General features: G+C 39.2%; 1 protein-coding gene across 9 annotated transcripts in view; it reads right to left on the bottom strand.

Moving 5' to 3' along the window:
- Window positions 1-24,383, bottom strand: part of SYT14 (synaptotagmin 14) — a 117,707-nt gene that overhangs the window by 22,130 nt on the left and 71,194 nt on the right. For 5 of the 9 annotated variants that reach the window (XM_060754340.2, XM_060754338.2, XM_060754334.2 and 2 more), the window contains 3 exons: window positions 12,738-12,764; window positions 10,574-10,842; window positions 7,004-7,453 (listed from right to left, as the gene is read on the bottom strand). In XM_060754340.2, the coding sequence (XP_060610323.1) occupies window positions 7,004-7,453; window positions 10,574-10,842; window positions 12,738-12,764 (746 nt within the window). The remainder of the gene's footprint in view (window positions 1-7,003; window positions 7,454-10,573; window positions 10,843-12,737; window positions 12,765-24,383) is intronic. The other 4 variants (XM_060754339.2, XM_060754341.2, XM_060754335.2 and 1 more) reach the window with 1 other exon arrangement.

Here is a 24,383-nt window from a genome sequence, read left to right as displayed (position 1 = left end):
TCCATAGCATCATTTCCAGAACATCTAACCCTCTAAAGTAGATTGAGAAAACGCTCATAGACTTAATACATAACTTCACATATTTTATCATTCACTATGCAATACACAGTAACAGAAGTATTACTGATGACTGCATGCTAAATGTAATAGCTAATATATTGGCTGAGATCACCAGCTTGGAAGGAATAATTTACACTCAATTAATTATGCAATGGTTGTGCTTTACCATCCTTCTGCTAAACACAAACACAGTGCAACCAGTAAGCAATTATGCAATGGAGAACACACTGCGGATATTTCTGCAATCCCAGTGAATAAAGTGGTTGTGCACCATCCATGAATACGCAACTGCCCAGTTAGAATACTATTGGTTAATTCCAACTAGAGGAAATTCTTACACCAGTAATACATTGGTATTAGAATTTACTCTAAACAAGACTAATGACAGGATTTCAACTCACGTGATATGGTATGATTTGCAAAACTCCAGTTACACAAATCTCAATGGAATACTTCCATTACACAATGGCAAAAATAACAACAAAAAATAATCACATGTGTACGACACCACAATGATTCCGGCCACAGAAATTAAAAAAAACCCAATTAATACATTTTAAAATATTGCTATTTCTTAAAAGTAGTATATTGTTGTGCTATCCAGCTGTATAATAAAATATTCAGCACTGGCTTCATCTTGAATGAAAAATAAAAACCCAAGAGCTCATGAAGGACCTACTCTTAGTGGAAATGAAAATGGGAAAATGCATCTGCTGATATGAGTCAATAGACATGCTAGCTTTTTTGGAATGATCTTGGAAGTGTGGATGCTATGTTGAACACCTCTAATTCAAAAATTATTAGTGCACCACAGAGGACCAATGGTAGGTTTTCCAACCACATTTGAAAAATAAAAATAAGAAAGTGTTCAATGGAATCCACAGCAAAAACATCTCATGATGGTTGTTACTGGAGAAATTCAAGATGTTTCAACCTATAAATACTCTTAAGGCCTTCTTTGGAGGATGATATAAAACAATAAAAAGCATAACACATTTTAAAAGACATTAAAAGCCTTCAGTCATTGTTCATGTCTTCATTTGTCCAGTAAAAGATCTGAGAGTTTGAAAGTTCTGATGTTTGCTTTCAGTGTACAAAGACAATAATACTTTTATACATTATTCTTCTATGATTGTATATAGTGCCTTGCAGAAGGCCTTAAGAGTATCCACATGTTGAAATATGCCATGCTTTTGTACCAGTCTTTGGAGTATCTTTAAACCAGTGGTTCCCAACTTGTGGTCCATGGACCATCAGTGGTCTGCAAGCATGAAAACATGGTCTGTGACCTCACAGTTACTATACTATTGCCTCAAAACCATGTGGCAACAAGAGGGACTGGTCTAGCAAAACCCTCTAATAGTGCCAAGGCAACAGGGATGTCGGGAGGGGAGAGGCTGACTACACACAAAAGATTACTACTACCACATCAGCTCTAGATTATTAAATATATTTTTCTTTGGGTGAGCAGATGGCGACTACTGGATGGGATACGTTCTGTATCAGAAACTAGAACTGATGTGGTCTATCCAATGTAGTTTTCTGAATCAGCACCCCAAATAACCAAACCAAATTGAAAGTTGACCAAAAATTGATTCATAATCCTTTGGTACTAATGTTGGAGAGTGGTCCCTGGTCAAAAAAGATTGGGAGCCACTGCTTTAAACCAACTAACCAATCATATCTTTGGTTGGTTGTAAAGAGTAGCAGTGATTCACAGTTAATATTCCTCTACAAATACTAAGGAGATTTGCTTTACAAGTTCATTTCTAAAAATCAAAGTCTAATGTTAATATAGCAAATGAGGGAGATTGGAATCAGAACCATATTATGTATTTTTGAGCCATTTCCTACCTAAATAAAGGAATAATCCCATATACAAATTTGGAAGTAAGTCCCATTGAATTCAGTGAGACTTCTAAGTAGGCACACACAGGATTGTACAGAAATCAGTTTATGTCATCCACATGATAAAATTTGTCAGAACTCAACATTATCTATATTTTCTTTTGCAATAATTAAACCACATTAAAGAATAAAATTATGAACTGGAGATAAGATGGATTTTCCACAGGCCTTCAGGCAACTAATTAAGTACACAAAAAGAAAAACAAGCCAGGCATTATAGTAGTAACCATGAAGCTAAAGTCAGGATTAGCTGATACTCAAACAACAACTGCCAATAGGATAAACAGCTAAAACTTTAAAGAGAGATCGTATGTCATTCTTTCTGAATAAATTTTGTTAGATGAACATACTTAATCCATGTGTGAAATTTTTGTGTGAAGCAAAAAAAGATTCAAAATGGAAAACTAAATTATATAACAGAAATGTTAATCTTCACTAAGCAATTTTAGCAATTTCTGCTGAAAGAAACTCTTCAAAAACCATGATGTTTTCAAAAGCTATTTGCAATATGGTACTTTGGTTAAAAAAATTGCATGTTTCTGCATGGAAAATAGGATTTCATTAGAGAAATATTAATTCATGTACATAAAATATTGTTTTACTGGAATATTGGAAATGTGTTATCTGTTAAATAAATGGTTGATTTGCATAGACAATAGCATGCTCTGCCCAGGAAAACAGATTTCCTGTGTTGAGAATATTTCAATGAAAAATATTCATTCCTATACAGAAAATGCTGCTTTAATGCAAATCTACCACAGGATAATTTTATGAAGAACAAATTGTAATATCAAAGAAATTATTTTTTTGCAAGGAAATATTATGTTCTACACAGAAAATGTTGTTTTCTGTGCAGAAAATACTGCTGTCTGCACAAAACAATCATGTGTGAATTTTAAGCCGAATAAGTTTTGTGTTGTCGAAGGCTTTCATGGCCGGAATTACTGGGTTGCTGTGTGTTTTCCAGGCTGTATGGCCGTGTTCCAGAAGCATTCTGGATGTCTACATAAAAACTCCAGTCATCACTCAAGTAAAAAAAAAAAAAAAAAGCACAATTAAACGCCTGGCAGACTTCCTTCTCCTTCTCTCTATCTCTGCAAACCCCACCTACTACCACCTAAACTGGGCTCTACAGGCCAATGGATACTCCACCACAGACATCAGAAGAGCTGCAAGACCAAGAACAAGCCACAAGATTAAATATAAAGATCCATCCAAGGATCACAAAAGGCACTGTGGACGAATTCAACCAGAGATGTCAGCCATAGCAGAGCACTTGATCAACCAACCTGGACACAGCATAACATTTGAGAACACAGAAATGCTGGACCACTCTCACAACCACCAAGTCAGACTACACAGAGAAGCCACTGAAATCCACAAGCATGTGGACAATTTCAACAGAAAGAAGAACCATGAAAATGAACAAAATCTGGCTACCAGTATTAAAAAAACTCTAAAATAAAGAACAACATTAGAAAAACAGGGGTTTCCCCAGAGAAAAAACAATCATGGCCAGCTAACACCTCCCAAAAAAGGCTTCTCCAGGCAGGAAGCAGCTATTCAGTACTAATCAAGGTGGTCAACTGCAATGGTCACACCTGCCTCCAACATTCCACAGATATATAAACCTCACTTGCAGAGTTTCCAACAGACCTCACAACCTCTGAGGATGCCTGCCTGATCGAAACGTCAGGAAGGACTGCTTCTGGAACATGGCTATACAGTCCGGAAAACTTACAGCAACCCAGAATAAGTCTTGACCTGCAAAGATTCTCATCATTTCAGGATTATTCTTGGAAGGGTTTCTTAACTGTGCTGTCACACGCTGGGCCTGTGCATAAAACTGTAGACAGGACATAAATTCTGTGTGCCCAACGGGACGCCGGGACTGCCTCAGATTAAAAGCCTTTGGATTTCCTTAAAACAGAGTCTCTAGAGTGCTCAAAGATTCAACAAAGTTCTTTATTGATTAAAACAAACAGGTACTTTAAAGCTTTCTTAGCAGTCTATTAGCTCTCTCTCAATCTTGTCCACAGGGAACAGGCACTATCTTCATAAACTGTACATTAACTAATGGGGAAATCCTTAACTTCTAATCTGGGCAGTCTGTCTTTGTCTCTGTTGGCGAGGAGCCCCTGCACCCGGTACCAACTGCTTCTGGCTTCCGCGAGTGACCCTTACCAAGCAGAGCTTTGTAGACTTCCAGGGGAAAAGGAGTTCAGGTTTCGGTGATGGCTGGCTGAAGTCCCACAGCAAAGGAGCTGTAAGGCTGTATATCTTCCAGCCAAGCTGTGGGGCTGTGTCTCCCCGGCCAAGCCGTAGAAGACGAAGCTTTCTACAGGAGCTCTTGGTATTATGTCCTGCATGGAAAGCTTCTCTGTGTGGACTGAACCCAAACTGGCTCCTATTCCCTCCAAAACCCAAAAGGGGGCAGGACTAGGGAACCTAACTATAATTGACAGGTGGCTTGCCCTATAATTGCAGCCAAAAGAAGCCACCTATCCACAGAGTCCCTGAAACATAGGACTATAACAAACATTCAATGCAAAGCAAACAAAATTGGAGCTCCTGGTACAGCTGTATCTGCACATTAACACTTGAAAAACATACTTTGGGACATTATTTGAATATTTCAAATATTATTTCTTTTCCTGATCAGTAATCTAGTAGTCATGGTGTAAACACACATTAAAAGAAAAGGAAAATCTGTCAGTCCCTAATAAGCCTACAATTTAATAGTAGGGAGAGATGAATCTGTCAGTTTCAGTTTCTGTAATTTTCCTAGTCTCAAGTATAGTTTGTCCTGCCACTATACTCCTGGGATTCTTTAAAAAATTCCCATTAATATGGGAGTGAGATTTAGTGCAGGCTTCTTATATATTTTTGTACAGTTTTGTCTAGCACATTTTATGTTGTTAACATTTAGGCCTAACATAACACGTTATTGTGCATTATTTTCATCTCATAATTTGACTCACTTTTAATTACTACAAGAATTCAATTTTTAAAGTATTTTTACAAGAGTTGGGGAACTGTAGTTTTTAATATGATAACTGTTTCAGAGTGCTAATGTATTACTCTCGCCTTTCACGTCCCTCTCTTTTTCCTTCTGCCCATACTTGTCGCCTTCCTTCTCCTTCTCTCTCTCTCTCTCTCCCTAACAATTTTTCCTTCACATCTGGCACACAAAAGAAAAGCTAGGAATCATGACTGGGATATGTAAATTCTCCGCATTTTAAAGCAGTGATTTCCATTAAACTGAACACACTTTACTTCTGAATAGACATCCACAGCTATGATTTCACCAAGAGGGTTACGTCCAAAGAAATTTCATTTCATCCCTGTTGCAGACCAGATCAAAACGCGTATTTTGGATCATGGTATAAAACAGCATTTTCAAACCATCCCCATGCCGATTGAGGATAATAAGAACTGAATTCCAATACATCTGGAGGGAGCCAGGTTAGGAAAGTCTGGGATGAAATATCCAAGTAAAACCACAGAAAATGTTATAAACTGGATATGGTTTTTAAAAATAACCCTCAAAAGTATTATTTGCATGTTGTTTGCTTATCTTGAACAAGCACCAACTGTATTCAGGAGAGCATAAAAAAAGCAAATTCCCTATGTATTTCCCTGCCCCTTTCTTCATATGCTTTATATTCAGGAGAAGGAATATCACAGCAGTGCTGTGACTTTTCATGCAACTTCTCCTATTCCTTCACAACCAAGAGAAAGACAATGCATGTCGCTATCACAGCACAGTATTGTTCTGATGTAAAACTATGTTTGTTTTGCATCCAGTAAAAATAACAGACAGAATATCCCCAAAAGAGGAAACAAAAAGGGAGGAAGCATGAAAAACCACATTCCTGGATTACCAAACACAGAAAACATGAAGACTTTGGTATAATTTTTGTTGCTCAAGATGAAATACAGTGTCTATAAAGCTCCCCAGGCTATAAATCTGCACAATTTACTAATACTTCATTCTATACTACTGGTAACAACACTTCCTTAGCAAATGGTGCAGTTAGCTGGGAGCTAGCTGCATTAAATCACTACTGACAGAGAGGTCATGAGTTCGAAGCCAGCTCAGGTCAGAGTGAGCTTCTGGCCATTTTCTAGCTTGCTGTCAACCTATGCAGCCCAAAAGACATTTGCATCTGTCAAGTAGGAAATTTAGATACCACTTTATGTGGGGAGGCTAATTTAAGTAATTTGTGATACCATAAAACCTTCCAACAGTGTGCAGAAGAATGAGGAAGTACTCCATCAAAGGACTTGGTGTCACAATGGACGGTGAAGCGGCAGCTCCCCCTAATGGCTGAAATCGAGCCGGAATCAAGCATACTGTCATGAAGCCAGAAAAGCTTGGGCACAACTGGAACATTAAATTGCCACTGCATCTGTCTATATATGTTGTATGTCTAACTGGCATTGAATATTTGTCATGTATATATGCATTGTAATCTGCCCTGAGTCCCCTGCGGGGTGAGAAGGGTGGAATATAAGTACTGTAAATAAATAAATAAATATTGTTAAGCGAGCTAACATAAATATGAGCATTTTTAAGCAAAGTTTTAAATGAGAAAGGAAAGCTACGATAGCTAACAACAGATACCATGGATTTAGGAAAAGTGTTCTAATAAACTTATAATAATAATAATAATAATAATAATAATAATAATAATAATTTATTTATATTCCACCACCATCTCCCAGAGGGTCTCAGGGTGGCTCACAAAACACTCAAGGTGTAACATGCAAAATACAACAAGTGCAAAACAAAACATACCAGTAGATAATGAACAATCAACACAACATCATAAATTCCCCGGTAAAAACAATAAAATACAACAATTGCTGTAGATAAAACGGCATCTAAAACTTAAGGTACTCGCAAGCCTATGTCCGACTGTAACAATTTTGAAGGTGTGCCCAAAATGATATTTACTCCCAAATCAAATAAGTGTTCTATTCACAGATGTTGAAAACATTTCTCACTGTTTCTGTGTGGTTTAATACTCACGGAAATATTGTATGCTGGCTCCAGTGTCACTGGTACTGACATCTTCCCTTGAAGATTTAATTTGGTTAAGTAAAATGTCTTTTCTCCCAGAATCCTCTCTTTTTTTACACGGCGTATGCTGTACAGTCTAAAGCGCACTGCATAATTCCCAATCATCTCAGACTCAATATGATTAAATTTAAATGTCTCGGTGAAGACAGGGCATGGACCCCGCTGGATGCTGGTTTTAGCTCTCTGTTTCTTGATAGGAAGAAGAACCAGGTGTACTTGCCATAGACTTCCACTTGTCCTGCTGTAATTTGGAATGTCTGTGACAGCTGTCACTGTTATCAGAAGTTTCTGTTCTTGCGAGTCATAGTCAAATGTCACATCCAAGGTGCCATATTTAGCTTCGGGTTCTGGATCAAATGATTTAGGGAGCTGTGACGATGATCCTCGAGCTGACAGATCCTGAATGAAATGGAAAAGAGCACTCTGACATCTCTATATGCCCCTCTGGAGACTATAATTCTTCTCAGAGCTTGTAAAATTACATTTAAAAAATAGTTACAAAGAGTCTCAATTAGTTGACATTTCAATTCTATTTTTAAAACCCTCACTAAACCAGGATAAGTAAGTTCCTCGGGGTCATTTTCTAAAGAACTGGGCCTTCAGGGTGGGCATTTTTACAACATCTAAGGAATTGAAAACAATGTACTAATATTTTAGCCTATTGACATATATAGGGTTTTTTTTTTCAGATAAAAACTGTATGGAACAAAAATGATCTCAACTTATCTACTGCATTTGTATTAGGATAAATAATAATTTCAGAGCAAAGAGCCACGCAAAATAATGTTCCACCTCATGAGAACATGTGCTTCCCCCCCCCCCCCCCCACAATTCAATGGGAAACAAGGGATGTTTTAATACTTAGGGATACATGGGAATGTGGGCAGTTCTACACAGACACTATAATCACAGACACTATATAACCTGCTTATCTCGGCAATCGCATCTTTCCCTATGAACCAGTGCGTATCTTGAGATCATCTGGGGAGGCACTGCTCTCTCTGCCTCAGACTTCCCAAGCACGGTGGTGGCCCCCTGGCTCTGGAACTCCCTCCCTATGGAGATCAGACGGCTTCTACTTTGTCCTCTTTCCAAAGTCAACTAAAAACCTGGATGTTCTACTTTCGATTAAGCAGTCTACTTGTAATTTTTTCCTGTCCCTACTTTAAATTCAGCACTTTACATTCGGCCCTCTTATTGTCCACCTCAACACTTTGATGACACTATTCCCAGTCCTGTCTACTTGACTGTTTGCACTTTCCTTGCGCTCCTCTTCAGGATGTATTACACATACAGAGCCTGAACTTCAGCTATGTCTTTTCTCAGCCATATTGGGTTTTTTTATACTTTATCTGATGTTTTTAAATGTGTGTTTTATTTGTAATTTTTGGACTTGTCCCTTGTAAGCCACCCCGAGTCCCCTTGGGGAGATGATTGGCGGGGTATAAAAATAAAGTTGTTATTATTATTATTATTATTATTATTATTATTATTATTATTAATCAGTTTGGAATTGGATAAAGAAACAATGTGGTTTTGCTCTGCAGTGCAAACACAAACACCCCAGGAATTGGTTTGAGGCTGGGATGGTGGACACGGCATCTTTTGATTGCAGATCAGAAGCAAATCCAGGAATCTCACTATCGGAAGCTAGGCAGCCATTGGAAAATGCAGGGTTTTTTCTTAACCAGTCTGTTTTTTTTATGTCCTGAGCAACTTGAGAAACTGCAAGTCACTTCTGGTGTGAGAGAATTGGCCATCTGCAAGGACGTTGCCCAGGGGTCGTCCGGATGTTTTGATGTTTTACCATCCTTGTGGGAGGCTTCAATTATGTCCCTGCATGGAGCTGGAGCTGACATAGGGAGCTCATCTGCGCTCTTCCCAGATTTGAACCGGCAACTTTCAGGTCAGCAACCCAACCTTCAAGTCAGCAGTCCTGCTGGCACAAAGGATTAACCCATTGTGCTACCGGGGGCACCTAACCAGTCTGCTGAGAGGTGCTAATATGCATATCCATCTCTGTTAGGAATCACCCGATTTCCAACCCTGCCTAGCATAATCTGCCTTGTTCTGAATTTTCTGGTGAGTATTTTAAACATGCTACAGTATACATTGGAAGGGTACGTTTTGTGGATGCCCCACCCTAAAGCCACCTTTAAATTGCATTATAGTGTCTGTGTAGAAATGCCCTGAGAATGTATTATAGATCCCTTAGATTAGGCATGGGCAAATTTCAGCCCTCCAGGTGCTTTGGACTTCAACTCCCACAATTCCTAACAGCCAGTAGGCTGTTAGGAATTGTGGGAGTTAAAGTCCAAAACTCCTGGACAGCTGAAGTTTGCCCATGCCTGCCCTAGATTAAAGTATTCAAAGTTTTTTTGTTGGGCAGAGTTGAAAACAAAAACCCATTAACTTTACCATTATTCAAAGGAAACTAAAATAGTTGCCTTTGATTTTTTTTAAAAAAAATAGAGCAAAATGGAATTTATTTCTTTATTTGTCATAATTATATTCTGCCCTTCTCAACCCCAAAGGGGATTCGGAGCAGCATGGAAGACACTCTGAGGTAATGAGATCATATACCCTTGGAACTATAAAAGAAATGAAAGGGGGTACATTCTCAAAGCAAAGGGAATGAATGTAACACTACTTCAGAGATGTAACTGATTAGAAGTAACTGATTTGTAAAATGTGAATATGAAAGAAGTTTGATAAACTGGTAAATAGATTCTTGATAATTTTTGGCATAAATAATCTGCATGTTTTCTAAAATTATTAATATGGAAATTGCTTCCTAGTGGGGTAATGCTCCCCCCTCCTTCCACACACAAAGTAATGTAATAATTAAGGAAGGATATCCTGCTGACAGACAGCCCTATGAAGAAAGATGCTTTTATAGCTTATAAAGAAGGGAAATTAGAATGTGGTGGTGGTAGAGGAGGAGGAGGAGGAGGAGGAGGAGGAGGAGGAGGAGGAGGAGGAGGAGGAGGCAAGAATAAAAGACCCCTAAGAAACAAATCCAAAGTCTTCAGTTGGGAAAAATCACAAAGACAATGTTGAATAGAAGGAGAAATGAGAAGTTGGAGGACTAAGTGGAGGTTAATCATTTATACAATAAATCCTATAATAGAATAATTGATGTGAGAAGCAATATGCCCTTAACACTGTCCAACATCTGTTCACAAGTGTGCATTCTGAAGTTTTTTTAGGTGTTTGTGTTATATTTACTACCTTGCTATTAAAAAGGCCCATAATTTCATCCAAGTGTGTGCTAACTAAAACATATTTGTGTAAAAATTAATGAAAACTACTGTAAATACTTGTACATAAGTCGACCTTGCACATAAATCAATGGCAGACTTTGGGGCCAAGATTAAGTTAGGTCTGGCCTTGACTGGCATGAAGCCCAGAATTTCTTCCGGTGTGAATTGCAGGTGCGGGTCACACAAAGCACAATGGGAGTTCAACCCATCTTCACACTATCAGACCCATCCTGATCAGTTTGGATATAGTATTTACCTCAGGACTAAGGACAGCCGTACTATCACTAGGTACATCTTCTTCATATCCTTTGTTGTGAAAGCTTTCGATTTCATGTCCAGTACTACCTTCACTCGGGCACTTAAAGGAGCACCTCGGACTGTTGCTACACTGAGAGAATTCACATTTGCTGTCACCAACTTCAGAGGGTGTACATGAGAGGTGGGGAGAGCCACTGTCATCTTGGTACGGCGGAGGCTGCAATTCATCAAGAGGAGGCGTTTGTCTCATTCTCTGAATGCAGTTGGCTGTGAAAAAATGACAGTTGTTATACATTTTCACTAAACAATTGCTATTACAGAAAAAATGCCCTGTTTAATGCAGAAGTAGGTAACTATCAGAAGCTAAGGGGCTACATTAGCCCTCACTCCTTGTTGTACCCACCACACAAATACAAAGTCTTGTTACAATTGGCCTTCTATATCCCCTGATTTCATATCCACGGGTTCAACCATCCTTGGCTTGTGATTTTATAAAAAGATTGAATTTATTTATATAAGGGGACTGGAGCATCCACAAATTTTGATACCCATGTGGAAGGGGAGGGGTTGTTCTGGAACCAAACTCCAGTAGGTCTCAAGGAGCCACTGTACTAGAACACTGCTTCTTAAGCAGTGGGTCTTGTCATGCATCATGTTCTGGAGTTGGTGGTGGTTGGTGGTGTCAGGCCTAGCAGTTGGTGGTGGATGGGGTTAATGTTGGTCCTAATTTTAAAGGGCAGAGTAATCTCTAAGTAAGAATTTACAGTCAAAAGCAATTAAGGGTGGAGGCATGCAAGAGATAGGATGCAGCTGGGTTTAACTGGATATAAGAAGCTAGCTTGGTAACTGATCTTTGGGAGAAAAGTATTTGTCTGTGGATGTGGCTGGTTTTTCCTCCAGGTTTGTGGATTTTTCTTATCCTGACCTGTCTCTTGAACTCTTGGAACCTATGGTTTGTGGATTTTTTGGTATTCTGACCTGTCTCCCGGACTCTTAGAACCCTGGAACCTTTAATCTTTGAACCTTGGATCTTGACTATGGTATAGATTCTTGATCCTTAGACTTTAATCATTGAACTCTCGGTGTCTGACTACTGAACTGAACCTTTTGACTACAGTATTTTCCCGAACCTGTGTTAGCGTTTGCTACCAGTCTTTGTTTTATAATCAGTGACTGAGTGCTATCTTTATGTTTTATATTTGGACTGTCAAAACTACCACACAGCATGTGCTGCTTTAATTAAACATCTTGACAGAAACGGGATGTTTGTTTTGGTTCACCTCTGCCTGTGTACTGGCAGAGCACTGGCATTGTGACAGGTCCTGACCTCAAATGGGCTCCTCTTAGCTCAATGTTGGAGTCACAGGAAAAAGTGGAAACCGTAAAAGTTTTCTGAATGTCACCTAGTTGATGTTTAACATTAAAAGAAAAGGACCTCTTGGGCTGTGCCATTGCACTGGCAAAAAAAAAAAGAGGCATGTAGGGCAGCTCATGGTACCCCATGTGCCCTCCCTCCTCCCCTCATCACATGGAGGGGACAGGAGAAGGTGCATTAGCACCCTTTCCCTTCCCCCATCAGAGGGCAGAAAGGACAGCAGGCAATTGAGGTGATTAATAAACGCCATCAATTAACAGGACAATCAATACAAACTGCAAGTAGCAGATACTATGTTTGAAGAAACACCCCACCTTTCATGCCAGAGGGAGAGTGCACCTTCAAAAATACACACATGCATCATCTGAAAACAAAGGAATCATGCACTTTTTCAAAGCCAGTGTCTCTTCCATATTAAAACTTATGCAAATTTAGTCAATTTAATCAATCCTGCCATTGGCTAGTAATCAGTAATGCTAACATATACTGGTAAAATTGACAGAAGGTACACACAGAAGAAAACTCTCAAAGAAAACAGTCAATCACAAACTCAGGTGGAACTGAAATCAAGAGTACACTGCATTTACTCAAAGCTTTGATGCAAAACAGAAACAAACCATCATTCTTTTAGCAAGGAGTTGTTTGATCCAAGTTTAAAGTAAAGATTTCTTAGTGAACAGGGTTTTTATAAAGTTGAATAAGATGAGGGGAAAGGATGTACCAAAGAAAGATATATTCTGGTGGTTAAGGGGAATTAAGAAGCAGAGGAACTATTGATGCTACTAACCAGTTTTAGTGGGTTGTGAATTAGGTCCTGTAGGAGAAAACAAATGGAAATCTTAATATTAGCTATCACTATCTGACTTTTTTCCCTTCTTCCCTTCTTTGTCATTCCTAAGTTTATTAGTTTATCTTACTTTATTTAGGTCTCTGTTCTTCTATGCTGGCCACTTGCCAATGTACAGTATTGCCAAAAAAGTTACAATACATGCCTTGCTGTTCCCCGAGGTCTTCATCATCTCCCAATATTCTATTTCTATCTTCAGTTTTGCCAAACCGTGCCTATACTTTCTATCTCATTAACATCTGGAAAGTGCTGCCTTGTCCCTGTGGTCCTAAATTCCTAGGAAGAGAACAGCTTTACAAAATCATGTTTTACACATTAGTTATGAGCTTCTCTTGCACTTCTTAGTATTGAAGTATTGAAGTATTCTCTTGCACTTCTTAGTATTCATAGTATTGAAGGAACGCATATATTATTACCAATGACCAACTTGCTCTTAGCTTCCTTATTGGATCTGTACAACTCGATCATTTCTGCAAGTAATGCTGTGTAATAATTATGTCTGGCTCCATTCTCAGTGGTATCCTTCATCTCTTCTCCCTTTCCTCCACATGCTGCATTCGTCTTGTTTATTTTCAATCTAACCCAAGTTTGAAAAGTTTCAATCCTTCAGGGGCTTCTAGGCAAACGTTAAAACAATTTAAATAAAACATAAAATGAAGTACATCTTTAAAAATTAAAGAAAATCCTTTATTCTGAATGATTAAATGCCCACGGAGGTTTCTGTTACACGACTCTGACAAGTGCAAATGGAATTTTCATGTTTTAATATTTTTGAGCCTAGAAAAGTTCAGCTCACCAAATAACCCTACACCGTGAGAGGAGTACAGAATATAAACAATAAATCTTTAATGAAGACCTGGGGCTCTGCTTCCCCTTTTTCTTCTAAAACAGACGGATTACAGAAGTGTATGCAGACACTGTTGTTTTACAATGAAGTGAGCTTTTTCAGCATCCCATTATGAACTTCTGCTTATATCACCTGTCACCTTGGATGGAAACAGCATGTATGAAAACATAACATCTAACCATGCTGTGAGAAAATATACATGAGGAGCCAGCGTGGCATCGTGGTTTGAGAGTTGGATTAGGACACTGGGAGACCAGGGTTCAAATCCCCGCTTGGCCATGGTAACCCACTAGGCGACCTTGCGTAAGTCACATTTCCTCAGGTCCATGTACACTGCCATTATAATACAGATTGAACTGCATTATATGGTAAGTGCAGACTCATATAATGTAGTTTGACTGCATTGAACTGGATTGTATGTGTCAACACTGACCATATAATGCAGTTCAATCTGTATTATAATGGCAGTGTAGATGGGAGCTCAGCCTCAGAGGAAGTCAAAGGCAATCTCCTCTGAACAAATGCTGACATTTCACTTTAGGGTCTCCATATGTCAGAAATGTCTTGGAGGTGCTCAAAAACCAAGGAGGATATACCCTATATACTTGAGTATAAGCTTAGTTTTTCAGACTTTTTTTAGGCTGAAAAAGCCTTCCTCAGCTTATACTCGAATCAAAGTTATTTATTATTTTACTCTATTATTATTATTATTATTATTATTATTATTATTATTATTACATTTCTTATTTTACTCGATTATTTTTATTACATTTATTATATTATTCTATTATTATTGGAAGGATACATAAGCACATTTACATTGTAGAAGGTTAGAAGAGTTGGACAGTCTTACCTTAAATTACAGTTTTATGTAAATATTCAATATTTAACCTACTGATGCCTCAATTAATATAATTTTATTGGTATCTATTTTTATTTTGAAATGTATCAGTAGCTGCTATATTTCCCACTCTCAGCTTATACTTGAGTCAATACATTTTCCCAGTTTTTTGTGGTAAAATAAGGTGCCTTGGTTTATATTCAAGTATATATGGTAGTATTGTGAGGACTGCAATCATACGAAGGCTAGTAGAGGGGGGAAAGTCATGCTAAGCCCCACTCTCACGGAGATGATATTTTTTCAAATTCAGAAATTCCAGAAAATGCTGAAGGGGACTATATTTATCAAAACATATTATCCGACTGTGAGAATTCACAGCTATCATTTGGATATTTTTTCCCTGAGCCACTCCATCTGGCATTAACTGAGGGAGAAATGGCTCTGCAGAGCTCACTATATCATCTCAGTTCAGTCCCTGCTGGCATTTGTCTCTTTTTCTCCCTGGACTGTCTCTATTCAAGCTGGTTGTCATGAGAAAATTACATTGCTTTTAAGAACTGAAATTTCTCATTCCTTTCCCCTTTGACACATCTGTTTGATTGTAACCCTGTGGGCAAAATCGGGTTCAGGTTGTTGATTTTAATCTCTATACCTATTTGGAGGTGGATCCCATGTCATAGCTCACTGAAAGAAAATCAAGTCATTTGAGCTGTAGTGCTGGTGGAGACTTTTACAAATACCACAGAGAAAAGACCAAAAAAATGGGTCCTGAACTCTTCCCTAAAAAATCAAAATGACTAAACGAAGGATATCATGAAATTACAAGACTGGCTGTAAAATACAATAATGGTGAGTAACCTGTAAGTCAGTAGGAAAAAAGGAAATCCACATTACAGATAAATTGACTTGATCAAATAAGCCACACCCCTGAGATTGCAAGACTTGTGCAGCACAATTGTTGACTATTTGACCCATTTTCAAGTAAAAACAATATCAAACACTTGACAATCTTTTATGTAGGCTAAATAGATGGTTTCCAAACCCTTTGTCCTCTAGTCTAGACCAATCCCAATGGTAATCAACCCAAGTGACCAACAGTTCTCAACCTGATGTTTTGGCCTTCAACTGCCAGAAATCCTAACAGCTGGTAAACTGGCTGGGATTTCTGGCAGTTGTAGGCCAAAACACCACAGGTTGAGAACCACTGCGATAGATGAGGACTCCACCTACTGAATACCAATCTTGTAGATTTCATTCCATTCAAAGCTCTGAGAACGCTTTTATCTTATTGGTGGATGAACTGTCAGAACCACCTGTCTGTCACTTCCCCTTCATAGAAGTCCCCCACCTTGCCAAAAATCCCAATGGGGAGGTTAGACGCGGCTGATCATTTATTTATTTGTTTGTTTGTTTGTTTATTTAGAACATTTTTACCCTGCCTTCTCAACCCCTAAGGGGACTTGACGCATGGCATGGGGATAAGAGGACCCTGAATCCCTGTCCTCACCCCCCCCCCTTTCAACACACACAGCCTTTCTCTCTTTGCAGATAGAAATGGGAACTTCTGGCCTTAAAGATGGCACAGTTTGAAGATGTATAGTTTGGAATGGCCTAGAGATCCTTTGAAAGGAAGAAGTCATTCTTGCTATGGTGCCAGGACCTCATTGCCTAGCTACTATTCTATGAAGTTACACTTGTTGGCTGCTCTTCCATTAGTTTATTCCAGCCACTGTAGACTTAATCAATTGGAATGGCATGACCGGTCCCTTTAAATGTCTAAAGGATTGACATGAAGGGCATAGCACAGGTTTGTTCTCTGCAACTTCAGAGGGTAGCACTAGATCTGATCGTTTAAGATTACAGGATGGTAGATTTGAACATTAGAAGGAACATATTGACACTAAGAGCAATTTGACAATGGAACCATTTATCTAGAAAGGTAGTGGGCTCTCTCTCTCCAAGGCCAGATAGCTAACTGCTGGGCTGTTCTGGCTGGATTTCCTAATCGATCAGGAATTGGATTCAATGGCCTATGAGGGCCCTTCCAAATGTATGATTCTATTATTCTATGGGTCTACTCCAGTCAAGACTAACAGCTAGAGTAGCGTGTGGAATTCGTTTCTTCCGTTTCCTCCAGTACCTTCGGTACTTCAGGAGCCCATAACGGTACTTCAGGAGCCCATAACGGTAAGGACCCTCCTGGTACAAAAATCTGCCCACAATAAAAACAAGTGGGAGCCCATCTCGGCTCCTCCTCTGCTTTCTGGCATCACTGTTTAATCTTTTTTTATTAATCCGCAAATAATAAAAAAAAGAAAACCCTCATTGCCTGAAAACTACTCTCCTCTTCTAGGTCATTGATCTTCCTTACCTGGAAGTGGGAAGTCTCCTTAAAATGCCTTGGAAACAGTGCATGCAGAAACACACTTAAATTCCTAAAATTACAGGAAGGGGAGCCCCCCCTCCCCTGCCATAATGGGTCAATAGAAAACGGATCTTTCGGCACCCCAGAGTGAAAACAGATAGCTGCCCTCCTGATTTTGGGAGGCTCCCAAAAAACGGATCAGGGCCCCTAACGAAAGCCAGGACATGAAACAAGTCAAAGTTTATCTGGATTCCACAAACCTACTAACAACATCATTTTGGTGACTCTATGATAGCTGCTGCTGACAAAGGAAATATATGTTTGACATACACAAGCACTTGCTCAGCTAACATGCTGTGCAGATGCATAATGGAAAAACAGACAGACAAAGCTCCAGAATTTCGACAAAATAAGAATTTAGAAGTGATCATGATATTAACACATATATGCAAATATGTTTACAGAGAAATATATGCAAGTTTCCATAAGAATTGGCAAGATTTAATTTTTACTGCTTTACAAAGAATCCTGCATACCTGAGAAATCCCAAGCCACTTTGATAATCAAACAAAACAAATAATGTTGTGCATATTATTAAATGGAAAAAATAGTTCATACACACTAAACACACAGCTTGCATACACTCTATTTCACTTGGTGAAATAAAATAATATGTGCTTTTATAGTGGATTCTTTTATGTCTGATAAAGCTGGCCTGATCCCTGAAACTCCTTCTGCAGTCTGTACATTTATATGTATGTTATACACTCCCATACTGAGACAAAGGTGGGATATAAATAAAGAATTTAAATAACTAATTAGGTAACACACTAAATAAATCTGGAAAGGTTGCTAGTTACTAGATTGCTCCTACTCACTCACTACTGTCAAAAGGTTATAGCTTTGTTATACAAGCAATTACTATATGATCATTATTATTTTACTGACACAAAAACACAGTATGACACAGCATATATTACAAAATCACAAGTTGAACACTTCCCAAGCATTTATGACAGTGTGATGTATTATCAAATGATGTGCGCAGATCCAAGTAAGGTGGCCTTTTGCAGTTGACAGATCATGATTTCCTCAATGTTTATGGTTTTCAAATGCCGGCTGAGATCTTTCGGCATGGCGCCCAGTGTGCCGATCACCACTGGGACCACCTGTACTGGTTTATGCCAGAGCCTTTGCAGTTCGATTTTGAGGTCCTGATAATGGCTGAGTTTTTACTGTTGTTTTTCTTCAATTCGACTGTCATCAATAATAACATCACTTCTTAAAAATGGAGGACATAAATAAGGATATCCCAGCAAAATGTTTCTGCACATTTTCCCATAAAACTACCAAGTTTTCAATACAGATAAATGCCATTGTTCGGCCTCGTTCTGCCTCCTTTTCTCTCCCTGGGTATTCCTTTCATTCTTCAGTTTTGATATAAACCAGAATTTGTCTTGAAAGAAGCATTAAAATGTTTTAAATAATCAACAAATACAAAAAACAAACAGCTCTTAAAGTTTTTCCTATGTTGTTTTTCTTTTTGTCTTCCACTGAATAAGATGAAATTTAGTTTTAAAAAATCCAGCGGAGGGCCTAGAGACACCATGATTCTTATCTTATTTAAGAGATGTGTCACAACAAGATTTTCCATCAGTTATCACCTCTGTACTAGAAAGGAGCCGGAAGAAAAAGGCAGACTGACAGAATGAATGAACAGAGAAGAAAGAAGAAAGAACGGAGGAGTGGCACTTACATTCACTTGAAGACAGTTTGACTGTCTTAAAGAGTAGAATAAGCATCAATTAAGTTCCTCTGCACTAGTTCACCACCTGCAAGTGCTTACCCCAGCCTAGCTCTCCCTGGTTATTTTCGGTTACAACTCCCATTAAGTCCAGTCAGCATGGCTAATGGTCAGGGATTTATTATTTATTTATTTGGGGCATTTGTATCCCATACTTCTCAACCTCCAAAGAAGGACACAGGATGGTTACCAACCAGCACTATTCAGTGCCAACACAGAATAAAACATAGCATAAAATACAATAAGCACAAGTAAAACAGTTATAAATATACATGAAAACAATTCACCAGTTTAAATCGTTATCGTCAGTCCATTGTTTGAAAGCTTCAAATGGTTCAGCAAGTAGCAACCAGGCTTCTAACGGGAGCAATGCTCAGGGAGCATACAACTCCGCTGTTGTGCCAGCTCCACAGGCTCCCAGTTTGCTACCGAGCACAATTCAAAGTATTGGCTTTAGCCTATGAAGCTCTAAACGGTTCCGGCCCAGCTTACCTGTCCAAACGTATCTCCCCTTATGAACCTTCCAGGACTTTAAGATCATCTGGGGAGGCCCTGCTCTCGATCCCACCTGCCTTGCAGGCGCGCTTGACGGGGACAAGAGACAGGGCCTTCTCAGTGGTGGCCCCTCAGCAGTGGAACTCCCTTACTAGGGATATTAGATCGGCCCCCTCCCTCCTGACCTTTCAGAAAAGTGTAAAAACCTGGCTCTTCGAGTAAGCTTTGGAATCTCAGTATTATGAACTAATACGAAATAGCTTAAATAATGTAAATGGACAAGGAGTTGAACTTGAAGACATTGATTATTATAGTTTTAATTGTTTTTATATGGATTTTATTATGTGATTTAATTTGTTTTTAACTGATAATATGTATGTGTGTTGTGGCATCTAATTGTTACCAGTTTGTACGCTACCCTGAATCGCCTTCAGGCTGAAAAGGGTGGGATAAAAGCGTGGTAAATAAATAAATAAATAATAAATTGTAGACCATTAAAAGCATTGTCTTTCCCAGTCTATTCTGCAAATGCTTGATCCCACATCCAGGATTTGAGTTTCTTCCAGAAAGTCAGGAGTGAAGGGGAGGATCTGATCTCATTAAGGAGGGAATTTCACAGCCGAGGGGCCACCACAAGGAAGGCTCTGTCTCTCGTCCCCACCAACCACGACTGCGATCATGGTGGGACCAAGAGCAAGGCCTCCCCAGACAACCTTAAGGTCCTTGGTGGGATGAAGGTATTAAACCCCTCTGACTGTAGCAACAGAAAATAACTGAAAAAACCATCCCATCTCAATTTTGCTGCAGTAAACACTGCATGGTTAATATATTTCAATGAAACTTTTAAAAGCATATTTATTAATTTTTATACATTTACATCCCGCCCTTCTCACTCTAAAGGGGACACAGAGTGACCTTACAGATAGGCAGCAATTCAATGCCTTTAGCAACAGACAATAAAATAAACAAGTGCTAAAATAACCAAAAAGTTAAGACAAACCAATATTAAAACCAATTATTAAAATCACGACATCCAAAATCATAATCCAAGGCCATTCCGTATTGCCATACCACTATTCCATATTCTCATATTGCACTAAGAGTTTGTCCAAAGGCTTGGTCCCATAACCATGTTTTTACTTTCTTTCTGAAAGTCAGGAATGGAGGGCAGCTCTAATTTCACCGAGGAGGGAGTTCCACAACTGAGAGGCCACCACTGAGAAGACCCTGTCTCTTGTCCCCACCATCAGTTTTCACCAACTGCACCTGCAAAGGAGGTGGGACCGAGAGGAACTCTGAGATGGTTCATAGATGGTTTGGACAAGTAAGCTGGGCTAGAACCGTTTAGGGCTTTATAGGCTAATTTATAGGCTGTTTACTATTTACTCATTTATAGTCTGTTTACTATTGTGTTATGTACTGATGATTTTAGCTTGTTAACTGTTTAATAGCTTTTATATATGTATGTATATTTGACATAGGCATCGAATTGTGCCTTCTTTTGTAAGCCGCCCTGAGTCCCCCCTCGGGGGTGAGAAGGGCGGGGAAGAAGTAACTGAAATAAATAAATAAATAAATAATAAAGCCAGCACTTTGAATTGTGCTCGGTAGTAGAGTGGCAAAAATCTTCCAACATACTTACCATTTAGTTCACATGCTAAATATTTTCATGGGCACAAAATGTACAATTTTAGATACCTAATTTGAAATTACTATTTTATAGAGCTTGTTATACAGCCCATTTGAAGGTGGCAGATAAGTAGCTAATTACCAACAAATCTGGCAGCTACAGCTGCAAAATATTTGTATAATTACAAAATTGAAAGTAGTTTGTTGTAGATCCACTCAGAAGCTAAACAACCCATCTAAGAAGAAAATTAGAACATGCCATTATTTTTGTTTTTGTTCTGTGCCGTCAAGTCATCTCGGTGACCTGGGGCAAATCAATCACAGGGATTTATTAGCAAAGTTTATTCAGAGGTTATGCCCACTGTCTTTTTCTGAGGCTGAGAGTGTGACTTGTCTGTCACCTGCAAGGTTTCAATGGTTATGTGGGGATTTGAACCCTAGTCCAACACTTTCTTTTTCATGTGAGAAACTGCAAGTTGCTTCTGGTGTGAGAGAATTGGCTGTCTACAGGGAAGTTGCTCAGGGGACCTCCAGATATTTTACCATCCAGTGGGAGGCTTCTCTCATATCCCTGCATGAGAAGCTGGAGCTGACAGATGGGAGATCACCCCACTCCCCTGATTTGAACCACCAACCTTTTGTTCAGCAGTCCTGCCGGCACAAGGGTTTGACCCATTGCACCATCTGGGGCTCCTAGTCCAACACTCAAACCTTTTGGTTTATGCTTATCTTCCTCCAGTTCTACTCCATCCTATGGCAATCCTTTTTCATAATGTTTTCATGGCAAGATTTGTTCAGAGGAGGTCTGCTATTGCCTTCGTCTGAAGTTGAGAGAGTGTGACTTGCCCAAGGTCACATAGTAGACTTCCATAGCTGAGCAGGGATCTGGACCCATCTCCTGAATTTCTAATCCCAAACTCTCCACTACTCCTTGCTGACCATTTATGTTACGGGGTTACTAAACAGACCACATTGAAAAAGAACTTTCTTCTATGGAGAAATATAGTTCTTCTATGTGAAACCTACAGTCCCAGAACAGTACAGGAGACACTGTATGAAGAGGAGATTCCTCTATGAGATCCTAATGTGCTGGCCTTGAAAGGAGGAGATCTGGGCTGCATCTACACTGTAGAATTAATGCAGTTTGACACCACTTTAACTACCATGGCTGAATGCTATGGAATCCTGTGAGCTATAGTCGAATGAAGCAATAATAGTGTTTAGAAGACAATTGCACTGGCCCCCTCCCCAGCTCTAAACTCAGATCCAATTCAGGGAACGCAAGATGGAAGAGAGGAAAAAAGATGATATCTGCTTGGTCCACAGCTCTCTTAATCTCCAACCATATTATCAGCACAGACAAGGGAAATTGAGATCAGTCTAAGGATGAACCCCTACTGTTTTTCTGGAAAGTGAAAAATAAATCCCATGGCGCTGCGGAATGGATGAACATATCTTTTTTTCTTCTTTCCTATTGGCAAGTGTTTCTTTTATGTCAGGGCTTTAGATCAGAGCTTAATTCAAACCAATTAATTGTTCTTTTTGATGTCCCTGCAATATCATTGATCCCTTCTGACAAACAAGAAAAAGATGTTTCTACTGCCAGTCCTATAAAATATATCACTTATTACTGGGCACCACACTGAATGAAAAAAAATCACTAATTTTAAAAATGCATATAATAAAGCAGTATGGGAGATTATCATTTCCCATGATGGGGTTGCAGTATTTCTATACAATGGATCCATGAGCCTCAACAGAGTCCTGTTTCATCCCCTCCCATGCATAGCCACATTGCGGGAAATCGGGAAACGGGAAAACAGTGCCTCCAATTCCTCCATGAAGCCTTTCTTCTTTGCTGCCTGCAAGCCTTGCATTATGAATTGAGGGAGGTTGCATGAGGACAAGGGAGACAAAACTCTCTAATGCGTTTGAGCAAAAACGTGTTCATTTGCTTAATTAAAATATACATCAAAGGAGAGTTTTTTTCCTGAATCTGTCCACTGAGGCTTCTGTACATGATCATGGTTTGAGTAAAAAGCTTAAACCAAAGTTAATTTTGATTCCTGTGTTTGTATGTGCCTTTCTGATTTATGATGACTTTCTCTCTGGGTTTTCAGAGGTTGAGAGTATGTAATTTGCCAGTGGTTATCCAGTGTGTTTTCATGTCTGAGCAGAGATTCTTCCAAGTCACCATCCAACAACAACAACAACAACAACATGCAAAGTTTAAAGTTTCCCCTTGACGTTAAGTCTAGTCATGTCCAACTCAGGGGGTTGGTGCTCATTTCCATTTCTAAGCCAAAGAGCCAGCCTTGTCAGTAGACACCTCCAAGGTCATGTGGCCAGCATGTCTGCATGGAGTGCCGTTACCTACCCGCAGAAGCAGTACCTATTGATCTACTCACATTTGTATGTTTTTGAACTGCTAGGTTGGCAGAAGCTGGGCCTAACAGCAGAAGCTCACCACCAACCTTTTGGTCAGCAAGTTCAGCAGCTCAACAGTTTAACCCACTGTGCTACCAGGAAGCCCAATAATAATAATAATAATAACAACAACAACAACAACAACAACAACAACAACAAATTGGCAAGGAAAAAACATAGCAGTAGCTCACAAATGGAACTCTGAAAAAGTAGACGGAGAGCCTGATTCTTGCCGTCCAAGAACAAGCCATTAGAACCAAGGCCATAAAAGCCAGAACTGAAAAGTCAATGACAGATTCCAAGTTTAGACTCTGCAAGCGAGTAGACGAAACAATGGATCACATACTCATCTGCTTCCAGATGATCCATTGGAACTTATGCCACAAATAACATCTGCCTGCAACAAAGAACTGGTGGGATCACAAGCCTGAAAAAGTTACGGAAAATGAACACGTCAAACTATTCTGGGAATTCCAAATTCAGGCTGATAGAGTTTTGGAGCACAATACTCCTGATTTCACGATCGTGTTAAAAAACAAAGTATGGATCATCCATGTTGCAATCCCAGGTGACAGATGGATTCAAGAGAAACAACTGGAAAAGCTGACACGATTCAAAGATTTAAAGATTGATCTGCAAAGACTCTGGCACAAGTCAGTCAAGATGGTCCCAGTGGTGATCGGCACACTGGGTGCATTGCCTAAAGATCTTGGCCTGCACTTAAACACAATCCACGCTGACAAAATTACCATCTACAAAAGGCCACCCTACTCAGATATGCACGCATTATTTGCCGATACATCACATAGTCTTAGACAGTTGAGAAGTGTCCAATGTGTGATCCAATACAACAGCCAGCATAGTAATCTTGTTTGCAGTGTACTAATACTGTTTTGTATCAAATTATTATAATTATTTATAGGCCGCTCTATCTCAAGGAGACTCAATGCTCCAACTACTATGCCACACTGGTTCCCTATAATTCTGGGTACATCTAACACTGTAGAATTAATGACGTTTGAACCCAGTTTAACTGCTACGGTTCAATGTTCTAGAACCATGGGAGTTATAGTTTAATGAGACACAAGTCTATTTGGCAGAGAAAGCTATAAACAGCTAGTAAAACTACAGCTTCCATGGCTCCATAGCATTGAGCAACTGCAGTTGGAGACAAAGTG

The sequence above is a fragment of the Anolis sagrei genome, chromosome 1, assembly GCF_037176765.1.
Source record: "Anolis sagrei isolate rAnoSag1 chromosome 1, rAnoSag1.mat, whole genome shotgun sequence".
NCBI classification, from domain to species: Eukaryota; Metazoa; Chordata; class Lepidosauria; order Squamata; family Dactyloidae; genus Anolis; species Anolis sagrei.
This window is presented reverse-complemented; position numbering and strand designations above follow the sequence as displayed.